This window comes from Pteronotus mesoamericanus, unplaced genomic scaffold (genome assembly GCF_021234165.1).
Source record: "Pteronotus mesoamericanus isolate MK-2021 breed Mesoamerican mustached bat unplaced genomic scaffold, CSHL_Meso_final contig_657, whole genome shotgun sequence".
In the NCBI taxonomy this organism is placed as follows: domain Eukaryota; kingdom Metazoa; phylum Chordata; class Mammalia; order Chiroptera; family Mormoopidae; genus Pteronotus; species Pteronotus mesoamericanus.
In genome coordinates, this window is record NW_026555229.1 from 15,374,407 (window position 1) to 15,389,349 (window position 14,943).

Here is a 14,943-nt window from a genome sequence, read left to right on the forward strand (position 1 = left end):
GTGATCATTGTGGGTATCAGGGCATTGTGGTGTAATTTCTTAGTCTTGCTAAATGAGGTATCACAAAACATTCTTTGCACGTATATGTTTGAAAGCTTACAGTAGGTCCCTACACCTTCATTCTTCTTCTGTGTCATGGGTTTTCTATGATAGTAGAGACCTCAGATTTTTTTTTTCCCATTGTTGAGGTCCTTTCCTCTATTGTATGTTCCTTTAACTGTGAAAAAGCAGAATAAATTTTAACACATGAGGAACATATTAAACATTATTACTTAAAACTTACAGCTGTAATTATATTCATTAATTCCCCCCTTTTTTCGAGTGAAAAAAGATTTCAAATATGAGATATTTTAAAAAGATGAGTCGTGAGTGTCATTATAAAGCTTCTGTAGTTTTTAGTTTTGTATGTTAAAAATACTTGAAATCACATATACTTAGAATATGTTTTCATCATGATGCTACATACTATTACATGAAATGATTTTCCCAGCTTCTTAAATTTGATATAATGGGTGTTATTTAACATTAAATTATTCAAAAGCTATTGTATTATTTTGTTGAGCTTTTGTGATTTCTCTAAAAACTTAGCTGTCAGAGGTTTCAGAAAGTGAAATAGGACAATTTTATAGGTGTTTATAGTTACCTTAAATTTTAGTAAACACTGATGAACATGCTATTCATGGTGTTTATCCTTGCTTATTTCTCTGCATAATGAGTGTCTGAAATCTTTTCAACAACAAAAAAAATTGTTTACTCTGGATCAAACACTGTTTTGTGAATAATCCTAAGACTTTATCAGTAAAGACTAGAGGTAACTTAAAATTTTATGGTACATGCATATGTGGAAAATAATAGAAATATACACAATAAAGAAATAGTACAGCAAGGGATTTATTAGAATGAACACAAAATATTTATATAGACAAAAATGATTGTTATCTTCATTAACAGCATATGTTATGAGATTTGGAATTTTGGAATACCTGGTTAAAGTCACATATTGATCATTTAAAGAAATATTTATTTTCTATAGCTTTACTTTTTAGGGTAATTTTGAGCTATGCAGTATTTTTTCATAGTGCTCTTTTACAAACTTGGAAATATTGCATGTGGACAAAAGGCTACATGAAAGTATACATACATAGTTTTAGAACAATAATGAAGTAAACACCGTATCTACCTGAGCCCAGAAAGAGGACAACACGACACCCCAGGAAGCCCTCATGTGCTTCCATATTGGCTCCTCCTTCATTATCCCCCAAAGAGGTGACCATATTAATATCATATGGATTATCTTATTGCTTTTCATTAGAGGTTTTGTATCCTTCTATATGTATTTGCAAACAAACCATTCATTTAGTCTGTCAATTTTTGAATTTTGCACATATTGTTTAATACTGCATGCCTTCCTTAGAGAGTGTTTTAAACATCAGCTTTGTGTTTCGGAGCTATATCTTAATAAGGAGAGACAGACACTGAAAATGGAAATAAGTAAAATGTATTTAAAATGATAATAAGTGTGATGGAAAAAAAGAAAGCATAGAAAGAGGGTAGGGAGATTTAGGCTGATACATTTGAATGGGACCATCTGAGAAAATGGCCCTGAGAACACATTTGAGTGAAGATACGAAAGAAATTCGAGTGAGCCACATCAGTATCTGAAAGCCAGGTGTTGCAGCAGAGGGAAAGCTGGGGAAAGCTTTGAGATGGGAGTAGGCTTATCATTTGGAATAGCAAGGGGCCCGGTGGAGCTGGGGTAGAGAGTCTTCGAGTGGGTGGGGTCAAACAGGAGAAAATGACTTTAGAGTGGTCATGGGGACCCTCTCGTACAGAGTGGCAGAGCTCATTGTAAAGATACTGACTTCTACTCTGCTATGGGAAGCTGGTGGAGGGTTTTGAACAGAGATGTAAAATGCTCTGACTTGGGTGTTTGGCTGCTGTGTTGTGACTATGATACAAGAGCAGAAGCAAGGGGGCCCTTTAGGGGACTATGACAATAATCTAAGAAACAGGTGGTAGTGCCTGAGACGAGGGAGGCTCTGTGCAAGTGAGGAGAATTGGTTGGATTCTGGATATATTTTCAAGGTAGAGCCAGCAGATTGGCCAGACTAAGGGACTGGAGATAGAGTGGGAGAAGGAGGTGAGTGAATGTCAAATCAGGCTTGAGAAGACCTGACCGTGTGGAGCTGGTATCATTTGAGATGATGAATTTTGTCCAAAGAGTAGGTTTGGTGTGAAGGAAGATTTAGAAGCTCAGTTTTAGATATATTTAATTTGAGATACATATTACACATCCTAGTGGACAGGTAAACTAGGTGGCTAGACGTAGGAATTTGGGAATCTGGATACTGGGTTTCTGCTTGGAGAGAGAAAGAGAAACAGTCAAAACCAGGAAAGTATGGTGTCCTAGAAGCCAAGAGTGTGTTTCAACAGGGAGAGAAAGTGTGTCAGAAGGTGCGGTTAGGCAGAGTGATAAGGGAATTGAGAAAGGATTGTGGCATCTGGCAAACTGGAGTTTCTTGCTGTCCTCGGCAGGAGAAGTTCCAGTGGAGTGGCAGAGCGAAACTCACATTGCCGTGGAGCCCACTCGGGCTGGGAGAATAGGAATTGGAGAAAAGTACTGGCATTTTCTGCGCCAGCTTAGTGATTAGGGAAGGAGAAAAATGGAGTCCTAGGGGTCAGGGAGGTGAGGACAAGGGAGGTTTTTCATTTTTTTTAAGTTTGGAGAAGTAATTTTGCTTGTTGGTGTTAAAAATCCTGCAGGAAAGGGAAGAATTTGTTAGCAGGATGCACTTCAGAAAACATGTAGCAGTGGGATCTAGTGAACACAGAGCGTAGCCTGTAGTGCCAAAGGAGTGTAGATGTATTCACAGGATTAGGAGCGAAGGCAGGTTAAATGAATGCAGTTGTAGCTAAATGGGGGGGAGGGGGAGAGCTTGTGAACATGAGGATTTAAAAAAAATTATCGGTAAAAGAGGAAGTGAAATTATCAGGGGAGGTGAGAATGGGTGATAATTTATTGGAAGACTGAGATCTGACAAGATAAAGTATGGGACGTTTAGGAGGGAGGAAGAGTGAGCGGGTTAGGGAAGTACGGTAGGATTGGGGGCGGAATCGTCCTGTGTGACAGACCCTTACTGTGGGAACACACAGTAGATTCTTTTTAAAGGATCTATGTTTCCATTTTTGCTATTTTGAAAAATTATAGTTCATAATTGTAAGTGTTTTTATTCAGTCTTCTGTTGTTTTATATGCAAGTTATCTAAGCTACTTACTTAATGCTTGGTAATAGGGATTGTCATGCTCAATTTTACCCAAATATATTCCAATGTCATTTACTCTTGTAATCTACACTTCCTCCAGTGGTGAATGGGAGTTTCCATTCCTCTACAAATTCTCCAAAATTTGATGTTGTTTGATTCTTTAAAGGTATTTTTACCAATATGATGGGTATGAAACTGTGTTCTATTTTGGTTTTAATTTGCATTTTTTCTGATTACTAATGATATGGAATATCTTTTCATGTTTATTATTCATATTTCTCTCTTCTTTGAAATTCTGCTCAGGTCTTCTGCCCATTTTGTCATATTAGTTGGTTATGTAAACTTTTTTGATATTAATCCTTGGTTGTTTTGGGGATTTGTATAGGGATACATCTTTTAGGGTGGGGCACCATTCAGCCTTTATCAGGTTGAAGACGTTCCCTTTTGTATCTATTTTGTTGGGTGTTTCTTACCCTGGAAAGGTGCTGGGTTTTGTCAAGCTTTTTCTGCATCTATCAAAATGGTCAGTTTTGTTTTTCTTTTATTCTATTAATATGGTATATTGGTTCAGTTGATTATCAGTTATTAATCCAACCATGCATTCCTGGGATGAATTCCACTTGGTCATAGTATATAATCCTTTTTATATATTGCTGGTTTTGATTTTTCTAATATTTTGTTGAAGACTTTTACATCCATATTTATTTAAAAATATATTAGTCTATACGGTTCTTTTCTTGTGATATCTTTGTCTGATTTAAGTATCATCAAAGTTACATTGTCCTCATAGAATGAGTTGAGTAGTGTCCTATCCTATTTTATCTTTTTGAGGAGTCTGTTAAGACTTCATATCAATCGTTTAAATATTTGGTAGACTTTACCACTGAAGCCATCTGGTGCTCACTTTTCTTTGAGGAAAGTTTTAAAATTTCTAATTAAATTTCTTGTTATAGGTCTGTTCAGATTTTCTGTTTCTTCCTGTGTCAGTTTTGGTAGTTTGTATCTTTCCAGGACTTTGTTAACTTCATACTATCATTTGTAAATTCTATAAAGCTTAAAGTTGTTTACATTATAATCTGTTATATTTCTCTGTGAGAGTTATATTCCTTCTTTCTCTTTTTTATTTTTATAATTTGAGTTTTTTGTTCAGTATAGCTAAGAGTTTGACATTTTCTTGACCTTTTCAAAGACGGAACCTTTTTGGTGTTACTGGTTTTCTCTATTGGTTTTCTAGCCTATAATGTATTATTTTCTGTCCTAATCTTTATTATTGCCTTTATTCTTTTTTTTGTATATTTAATATCTTCAACTTACTGCTATTTTTGATATAGTTAAATTTATATCTGCTACTTTACTATTTTTAAAATATCTCATCTTTTTGTTACTGTATTCCTTTTTATTGCTTTTTGGTATTAAATAAATATTTTCTAGTATAATATTTTAAAATACAGTTATTTTAGTTACTTCCTTAGCATTTGTTCTAGAGCTTAACATATATATCTCAACTTAGAATGTAATTCAGATTTATACTAACTTGATTTCAGTGAAATAGAGAAACATGACTCTCATATAAAGGTCTATTTCCTCTTCCCTCTATTTTCAGGGTATTATATATACATATAAGACATCTATATATGTTGCAAACTCAACAATTTATTTTTATACTTATTAGTTTATATAATTTTAAGTTGTTTAAAGAGACCAAGAGTAGAAAGGAGAGCAAATATATATGTTATGGCAACCTTGTTATTGAATATTTTTGTGTGTTTTTTTTAATCTTTTGTTTTTCTTGACATGAATTACTATTGGACATCATTTTCTTACTTTAACAGGCTTATACTTCTGTCCATCCTTTTGAGTTCTTATTGTCAAATACAGGAGTAGGCAAAAGTAGATTTACAGTTCATATGGAGACAGACATGCAGGTTATAGTATTTCAATAGCCTTATTAACCTGAGAATGTCACCGCATCTGTAAACCCCCATTTGCCCACTCCTGGCATACTACATTTCTTTCTATATATTATAAGCCCAATGAACCAATGATATATGTCCTGTTTTATCACAGTTGCTTTTCAAATTTATTAAGAAAAGAAAGGAGAAGAAACATGTATTCACACTTGGTTTTATAATTCTGTCAGTGCCTTTGCCAGCACTCTGGATTGGAATGATTGAAGACTGAGCAACTTCCTTTAGTATCTTGTGAGGCAGAAATATTTTTTGAGTTTGTGAATGCATACGTAACATATTTCTAACATTTACAGTAGCTGCTTTAAAGTCATTTTTGCTTACCTAACATCTGGGCCCTCTCAAAGGCACCTCTGCTTTCTCTTTTCTTGCATATGGGTCACGCTTTCCTACTTTGTTACACGTCATAATTTAACCCAGATCCTGATTTCGCTGCTCTCTTGGACTGGTATAATTTCATTTGTTCAGTAACATAGCTGAGCTCTTTAGTGAAGTCTCTTTCCTCCTCCCGATGCATCCTCTGGTGTTGCTCCTCGGAGTAGGCAACCTGGGGACACACAGTCACCCTGGGATGGCTGTACATTTAGCAGAGCTCTTTGACTTTTTCTTCTGACCCCGCCGCCTCTGCTTGTATTACATCAGCCAGGCAGCCCCCACTAATTGCTGACTGATTGCTCTATTATTTTCAACAATGCTTTGGGGCACGTCTTGCTCCACAGTCTGTTCAGATTCAATTTCAGTCCTTTTTCAGGGTTAGTCTTTGAGGACAGTCTTCGAGTTTCTGACCCCTCTCAGCTCTTACTAGCTGTTATTTTCCATAGGCTTATTCTGGTAAACTTTTATCTGGTTGTTGCTTGAGCTTTGGTTCTCATGGAGCTATCTCTTAATTGCTTACAACTAAAACCTCCATTGTTTTTGAGAGTTCCCATAAGGCTTGAGGCCTCCCACCCAGTTCCATATAAAGTCAGTTTTCTTGGAAGAGCTTTGGAACTCTTCTTTCTTAGCCTACCTCTCCCTATGGGGGAAAACTCAGTGTTTGGACTTGTAGGTGGGATTACTGTATTTTGTCGTATATAATGCGTGCCCACATTTTTAGCCCAAACTTTCAGGGGGAAAAAAAAAGTCTTTCATTTTAATTTTTAAATTCAATTATTTATTTATTTATATTTAGATACTTGTTTTTTGTATTATGAAAGAATTTCGGCATTTATTTTTGAACATACTATGGTACAAGAAATTATATGTTAACAAATAATTACAAAGCACAAGAACAGATACAAGGTATTTCAGGCACTACCCATGCATAATGCACATCTTTATTTTTCCCTCAAACATTTGGGCAAAAAGGTGTGTACTATACACGGCAAAATACTGTCTAAGTAGCCTGCTCCTCCTGAAGGACCCCACTGCCTTCAGTGCAGGGCACTGGATGGGGGCGGTAGCACTTGCTCTCTGCAACTTGCCTCTTTTGGCAAGGAAACTCTGCCCAGTGAGCGAGGTAAAATGAGGTGAAGACTGTTTGGCCCTTGTGCTCTTAGCCTTCTTGGCTCAGTGTTTAGCTTCCACCCTGTGAGTTAGAGGGTAAGCACTCAGACTTCTCATGCTTTCTCCTTGAATAGAACTTCTGACCCCCAGAACTGGGGGCATGAGAAGTATTCGCAGCTTCCTGCTCCTGGTTAGATTTCAGTGGCCTGGACCAGGAGCTGAGGGGTGAAGGAATTCTCGTTCTTGGCTTGATACATGCACTGGGGTGAACTTCCGTGTTGCTGAACTGGGTGTATGGGGGACCAGTAGGGAGGGAGGATGAAAGCAGGTAATGGGATAGATATCATGGACTGTTAATGTTCTTACTAAAATTTAGTAGATAATCTGAGTAAATATTTATGGTTGCTCTTAGTAAAAAATATTTGGATCCTAAATCATTGTTTTTTCAATAATTTTTACCAATTATAGTTCTTTCCCTGGGGAGAGGTTTGTTGATCTCCTTACAGTGCCATTCTGGAAGTCAGCTCCATATTCTTTAAGCATTAATTGGTATTGTAATCCATGGTTTTTGAGTTACCATATATACTGTACTAATTATATACATACTATGTTTATATTCTGATTCTTTGTTAGTACCAGGGATTTATTTAGAGTATTTATAAAACATTGATGTATATTGTCATGCTCCTTTATCATATATCAGTATATTCAGGTGAAATTGCTTGTGAGTATATATTGGTAGTATTTTTTCTCACACATTAATTAATTAAAAGAATATTTATATTATTTTTAATGTTTCTCAAAAATGCATTGTGATGGTCAGTTATACACAACATATGCATGCCTCTCAAAAATGTTTTTGAGCAACAGAATGTACAAATGAATACAAACTGTGTGATTCCATTTTGTAAAGTACAAAGACAGCAATACAAATCTTTGCTATTGAGATCAGAATAGTGGTAGTATGTATATTTTTAAAGCTGAGTCCTGATTGCTTAGTTATGTTCATCCTGTGAGAATTCATTGAATCTTAGACTTATGATAAATGCACTTTTCTGTATGTTTTATTATACTTAAAAAGTTAAAAGATATGTTATGGGATCCATATGAGTTATATAGTTTTAACTGAATATAGTTCCAAGTAAATTTATTATATTTAATTTTTTATTTATTTTGGTATGTAAAGCTGATGATATTGGTCCTCTAGTTTTAAGAATAATTATTTCATACTTTTATAGATAAAAACAAAATTCAAAATATAAATTATTATAAAAGCATTAACAATTATGTTTAATATTGCGCTTCCTCAAAGCACTTTAAGGTACTATGAATGTGGAAATATTTTTCTAAAAATATGAAGTTTAAGGCAATATATATTTTTAAAAATATTGAAGTTTAGAAGATGTTTATGTTAAAAATTAAGCATGTAATTTCACAATTCCAAGGAAAATTCTATATGCAAATTAGATCCTTTATATTATATATATAAAATTAGGGAGATCTTTTTATCTTTTGTAATACATTTTTAAATTTTATCCTGTAGGACTATTTTGAAAGAAAGTGGGTTTGCCAGATACCTTCATTCAGCTGTTCTTATCAATGGAGCTATGCTTATTTTTGGAGGAAATACCCATAATGACACATCCTTGAGTAACGGTGCAAAATGTTTTTCTGCCGATTTCCTGGCATATGACATAGGTATGTATCTGTTAGGACTGTACAAAGTAGGAAATATCAGAAATTTTTCATGTAGAGGTTCTCAAATACATTACTTGACAGCATGTGTATATATCATTTTAGAGAGATAAATTCAGTGACACATTATGAGTGGAATTCTCTCTAAAGTCAGCATAGTAGGAGTATAAATCCAGGTGAAGAGCTGAACTTGGGCGAATATGTGGTGAAGACAGGGAGAAATCTGGATTTGGACGTCCTTTTCGAAGGCTTTTGTATAGTCTATCCCTACCTGAGTGCTCTATCAGTCTATTTTGTCTGACTGTTACCATTAGTTTTGATAGCGGGTAGATATAGAGCACTATCAAATTATGTAAATTATAAATAGCAACACAAACATATTAGATACAGTGTGGATGAGTAAAGATGCATTTAAACTAAACTCACCAGATATATATATATATATACACACACACACACACATACTTACTTGATATAGAAAGCTAATAGAATTAGAGAAAAGGATATAGAGACAGTGGAGTAAAAGAAGTAAGATTTGGGACAAAATGAAAACCGAGAACTAGGACTGGAAGTGATTAAATAATCTTTTGCAGAGAACCAAAATACAGTGCATTGATACAGTTTGATTTTAATTATGCTACCTATAGTCCTATCACTTTCTTAATGTTAAATGAATATATTTATTGAAGTACTAAATTTAGCTATGCAATAGACTTATAGTGAAAATATTTTTCTCTGTATGTTATAATTTAGATAAAACCTAGCTACATTTAAAATCTATTTAGTAGTACTTTAGAGCACCTTTTATTGATAATGTAAAGTAATATACCAATTTGAAGCTATTAGGAATCATTTTGATAAATAAAAATAAAAGAGACCAAAGAATAATAACACATTGAATTGATGTAAGAAGTGGACTTCTGCTTTTCAATACCAAAAAGGCACATAATCTACTTAGGAAAATTATTTCAAGTGGTAGCATATAAAGAAAATTATGACTTTTAATAAGCACTTTGATTTTTATACTATTAGAAATTTGTTGGGAAGGAAATTCCTAGTAATAAAGTTACGCATGCATTTTAACTCTAAGCTACAAGTGTCTGTCTGTGAGTCCTCCTCAAAAAAGAATTCACTGTCTTTAGGATTTTTAGATCCTAAATAATTAAATATTTACTTTCTGAAATAATAATTTGAAGGGATCATTCATGATGAAAATGGGGTTGTCTTGGCTTTTAGAAGGCTTATAAATCAGTGACTGAGATCCAGGAAAAATGGATCACATGAAATACTGAAGGAGGCTGGTTGATGAGCGTCCACAGCCAGGCAGGGCTGTCCACATTTTATTTTTGTCTTTGGTGATGAGGCAGTAGGTTTAGTTCTCTGGAGGCAGATGAAAGTTTTGTCTGTTTTTCTTATAAGAAAAAAAAACCTCTGGAAAAGTGTAGAATTTTGTTGTTACTGTTAAAAATCAATAAAGTGAGAGATTTTTGAACTTTAATTTTTGCAGAAGATCCTTCCAGGAGTTTGCACCCAATTACTGTAATTTAATTAAGAAATTAATGTTGAGATATTTTCTGCAGCTTTCATATGGGGAATTTATTTTTATTTCTTGCCTATACATGATGATCATATTTAAGGTTTTATGTATCAAAAAACTTGCTGAGGTGAGAAGACATTAGAGGTGTTAGTTTCAGAGAGAGAGAGAGAGAGAAAGAGAGAGAGAGAGAGAGATCAGATTATCTTTATTCTAATTACTCTTTACTAAGTGTCTTCTGAGAACTAGCTACTATGCTAAGGGCTAAGGGTTTTATATACAATATCTGTAATCTCTCAAATAACCTTGTAATGAGCTGTTAATACACTTATTTCCAGAATATTAAGCAGAAGAGTGTGAAAGAAACTTGCCTAGAGCTTTGAGGGTAGCAAGCCTTGGATCTAGCTTTTCTAACTTCTAAATCTGGTAGTAGACTTTCCACTTGAAGACACTGTGCTGTTTGGTTGGGTCCAATGTATGTTCTTAATTTTGGCAACAAATTATCAGACATTATGTTTAATGGTGTTTCTTGATGCTGTGGAAAGATAAAAGCAAATATCAGTTTCATTTTTCAAGCAGAGGTTTAGATTGAAGGAAGAATAACATTTTAAATAGCCTTATATTTTAACAGGGTTTTTGGTTTTTGCCTTATCTAATACTAACATCAGAAACATAATACAGCCATATGATTCAACATAGGATACATGTTTTTCCATTTTATCTCATTAGATTACTTCAGTTCCCAATAAATTTCCCTCTAAAATCTGTTTTTATTCTTCTTAGTTTTGTAGCATTAAATGTTGGAATATTGCCCTGGAAAAGTATTTTTCATATTTTGGGAAATGCCATGCAAAATAATTGTTTTCCTCCTGCAGTATATGTTGTGGAAATAAAACGCAATCATTACATAATGAGCCAACCATAAAATAGATATGTTTTGAAAAGTAAAAAAAGACCATGTTGCTAATTTTCCTCGATGGTACAGTGCCCTAGGACTTTCATGGCATATTTAATTGCAGTACACCTGAATGCTTCAGCGGATTGCCTTGTGTAACATCGTGTTTGAACAAATAGGAATATTTGTGCTGATACTGTTTTTTTAATTGCTATAAAATATACTGTTTTAACCTTACTGCAAGTAAATTTTTTGTAGCAGTATCATTAATCTTTGAGAATATAACCTTGCCTTCCTAGCTCTCATTATACATGGTAGATGTAGAGACACATCATGGTGACTTTCAAACACAGCTGTACGTTGGCATCCTTCTTGAAGGTTGTAGAGGAAAAAAATCTATGTGATTTGATTTTCTTAGATTAGCCACTGGACATCTGTGGTTTTTTAAAAAAATGACTTGAATGCAATTGGTACTAGAGCCATGGCTGGGGAATAAGACTGGATTGACTTTAACATATACGATGATGTATTACTTAATGTCCTAGTTTGTAAGTGTGTCTTGAAGTCAGATTTTAAAAATGAAAACTTTATTAATTTTTGTTATTGTTAGTGGTGTTACTATTGCACCTGATTCAAGACTAAAATGGGTCTTTCTGGTAAAGATAACCATCTAGAACATAATGAAGCTGAAGATACAATGGGAAAAACATACCTCATTGAGTTGATCTCATGTTATTAGACATATTAATACTTTGAAACTATTTGGCTGTGGAAAGTAAATATTGTCATAAAAGTTTTCCAGGGTGAGTGGGAAAAAAGAAACCAGGAAGTTTGTTTTTTGTATCTCTTAAGTTTCACAAGGTGATTTGACTAAGGATGCCAGTATTTACAAGTGAGAGAGTTTTATGAATTGAAACACCTTAAAGTCAAAGTGAATTTTGAGATATTTTAAATAATAAACTATGACCAAGTAGAATTTATTCTAGGAATTTAAGTGTGGTTGATTATCAGGGAATGTATCAATATAATTTATTATATAAAGACTGTTTATTGAAGTCAATTCATTATCAGGAAATGTATAAATATAATTTATTACATAAAGATTGCTTATTGAAATCCCTGTAAAATCATTTCAATTGAGAGACAAGTAGTGATGTCCACTTTGTCTGGCAGAGAGTAGAAACTAAAGAGATATTTATTGAATGAATGCCAGGAGACAACATTCTAAGAGAAGCTGTGGGTATGAACGAGATAACTAAGGAAAGTGTGTATCTTTAAGAATATTTGGGAAGTTTTGACCTAGTGCGGGAAAAACCTGGTGAAACACCAACATTAAGGGCTGGTGGAGAAAGTTTTTAGGCAACATCCAGAAATATGATTCCTATGACAAAGGTATTCAAATGGTTAAAAGGAGGTTTTCTCTATAGCGATCTACTTTTGAGTCTTGACACACAACTTTTGTGCTCTTTTTAGTGAATTTCAAGTATACAACTGAGACTGACTTATGAAATAGTACGTCAAGTGGGAAATTTAAAGAATTTTTCAAATGTGTCCTTAAAGCATTACAAATGTATATTTTCGTGAAAACGTGTATGTGTAGGAAAATTTGGAAATGAATGCACATTTATGTGTAATTGATAAAATAAACCAGTCTCTAAATGTCAGCATAGCTCCTAATGTAATTATGTGGCCCCTCATAGGTCAGGAGTCTGATGGCACAATATTCTGATTTCTGAAATTTGGGTTTGAGAAAATAGTAGTTCATTTTTTGATTTTATGTGTATCGAGCGTGCAGTTTGTAAATTAATATTTAGTATCTTATAGCACAGGTTTTAAAAATAAATCTATATTCCAGAGTGTATATTTTGCTTTGTTCTTTATTTCTGTGTAGCTTTTCTATTGTTATGGAATGGTATTTCTGTCAGCTTTTATGATGTCAATAACTGTGCAGATTTGCTTTAATTTGTCTAGCCTTAGACTTTTTATGAAGTGCTAATGAGTCAAGTGCTCTGGAAATATATTTTCTTCTTGGCAAAAACATAATTATTGATTGTTGTCAGATTAATAATGTAAGAGACTTTACAATGTAAGAATGGGAATAGACTCCATGTAAACAAATTATATTAATTTGGTATTGAGTTTTAAGGCATTTGATAACTTCTGCTTTCAGGAAAACCAATCCAAGTTTTATAGAGAATCCTGATCTAGAATGTGAAAACTCAACAACAGAATTTATCTAGCCTAACCTTCCGTTTAGTAGTTATTGAAAAAGCTGGAAGGAATAAGTGGAAAGTCTGTTTGTAACAACTGCCCATATCTTTTTCTCCCCCCATTCTGTTGAAAATTCCTGGCAGGTGGGCAAATAGCAGCAAGCATGAAATACTGTGCCTATAGAGGCAAAAATTGCTTACCTCAGCTAGCTATTCATAAGCTTGAAAGTTAAATTCTATTCTTCCTAAACAGTTTTATGAGTGAAAACAATTTGCCAGCTATTTTAAGAAACTGCAGAGGGAAATTTGCATTTATTGCATTGTATCAGTCAGTATGGGCCAGGTTATCCTGTGACAATGAACCACCCTGTCACAGTTCGGTTTCTCTGGAAAGCAGACGCGGCGACACTGTTTGGACTTCAGGGTTCTGATGAGGTTCTTGGGAAGGGGTTGGGGGAGAGGCTGGACTGGGCAGAGGGAAAGGTGAAGCCCTCCTGACAGCCTCAGTGCCTGTCAGAGTTGTTGCTCACAGGGCAAAACAGGCCTTGATCCGCCCTTGTGTGAGAGTCCCTCCCAGGAGCACAGGACCTTGGGGTGAGGGAGCTCTCCAGAGCTGACGCAGTGTCTGTAGGGGCTGGTAGCTGAATGACGTGGGTGATAATGATCCTAGCAATGGGGCAATAAGCCTTCTCTGAAGGTGTATTTAGTGAGCACATTTCCATATTCAATATAATTCATCCTTTGAGCCACTCGGTCTACTTCAAATACGTTTGTTGAAAGCTCCTCTCGGATGCCGGTGGCCTTTCTTCCCAGGGAAAACCTGGATTATTGTTCTGACTCTGCAGCTGGCCTCAGGGCTGGGAACTGATATTTCTCATGTCCATCCTCCATTTTTCTTTCTAAATATCCCTTACCATCAGATAGGACCTCTTCTGGTCTCTGTCTCACCTGGTGGCATGATCCAGACCCTCACCCTTAGGTATCTGACGCCCTAATCAATATGTTATCTCCTGCCCTGGCTGGGGTGGCTTGGTGGATTGAATGCTGGCCTGTGGACCAAAGGGTCACCTGTTTGATTTCCAGTCAGGGCATATGCCTGGTTGCTGGTGAGGTCCCCAGTGGGGGCACGTGAGAGGCAACCACACATTGATGCTTCTCTCCCTCTCTTTCTCCTTCCTTTTCCCTCTCTGTAAAAACAAATAAATAAAAAAATATGTTATTTCCTACTCTGGGTTCCGTACTTGCCCATCGATTGTGACGCTTGGCTCTTGGGCCATTTCTCTTTCCCCACAATGTGAATGAGGCACAGCTGGGAGGCTTTTTCCTGAGCCACCCTGAGCACAGCTGCCTTCTAAGTGATGTCTGCTTTTGACTGTTTCCACACATCAGGCTGGCACATTTGTATTTTCTTCTTCTTGGTATCTGGGCATAGACGATATTCCCCGTGTGGCCCTAGCTCTGAGGTGAGGGGTGGGCCCTGGTGCAGCAGTGGTGGGTGACAGGGAAGGGCCTGAATGGGCTACCTGTCTGAGCATGTCGCTTGTGCGCGTTGTGGTCTTGCTCATGCTGGATCTTGGGTACCACTTCCATTTCGTGTTCTTATGGTTATTGGTGACAAAGCCAGCTGATGATATAAAACTCTGAACACATGGTCAGTTGATAACCCATGTCAGGACATGGCAGGAATAGAGCTGTAAAAATTTCCACTGTAGATGGCGATGAATCAACAGTAGATACATAGAAAGCCAAGTGGAAAAATGAGTTGCAGGGAAAATAAAGTGATGTTCATGAATGAAAATGTAATCATAGCATGCTGTATGGTTTATCTGTGGATAATATAATATAGTTCTAAACAAAATGTATATGAAGAGGATGAAGGGAGGGAGGTATGTGT

The 14,943-nt window shown here is 35.4% G+C and overlaps 1 protein-coding gene across 1 annotated transcript in view; it reads left to right on the forward strand.

Moving 5' to 3' along the window:
* ATRNL1 (attractin like 1) overlaps positions 1-14,943 on the forward strand; it is a 498,803-nt gene that overhangs the window by 72,179 nt on the left and 411,681 nt on the right. The window contains exon 10 of the mRNA XM_054581578.1: positions 8,259-8,413. Within this exon, the coding sequence (XP_054437553.1) occupies positions 8,259-8,413 (155 nt within the window). The remainder of the gene's footprint in view (positions 1-8,258; positions 8,414-14,943) is intronic.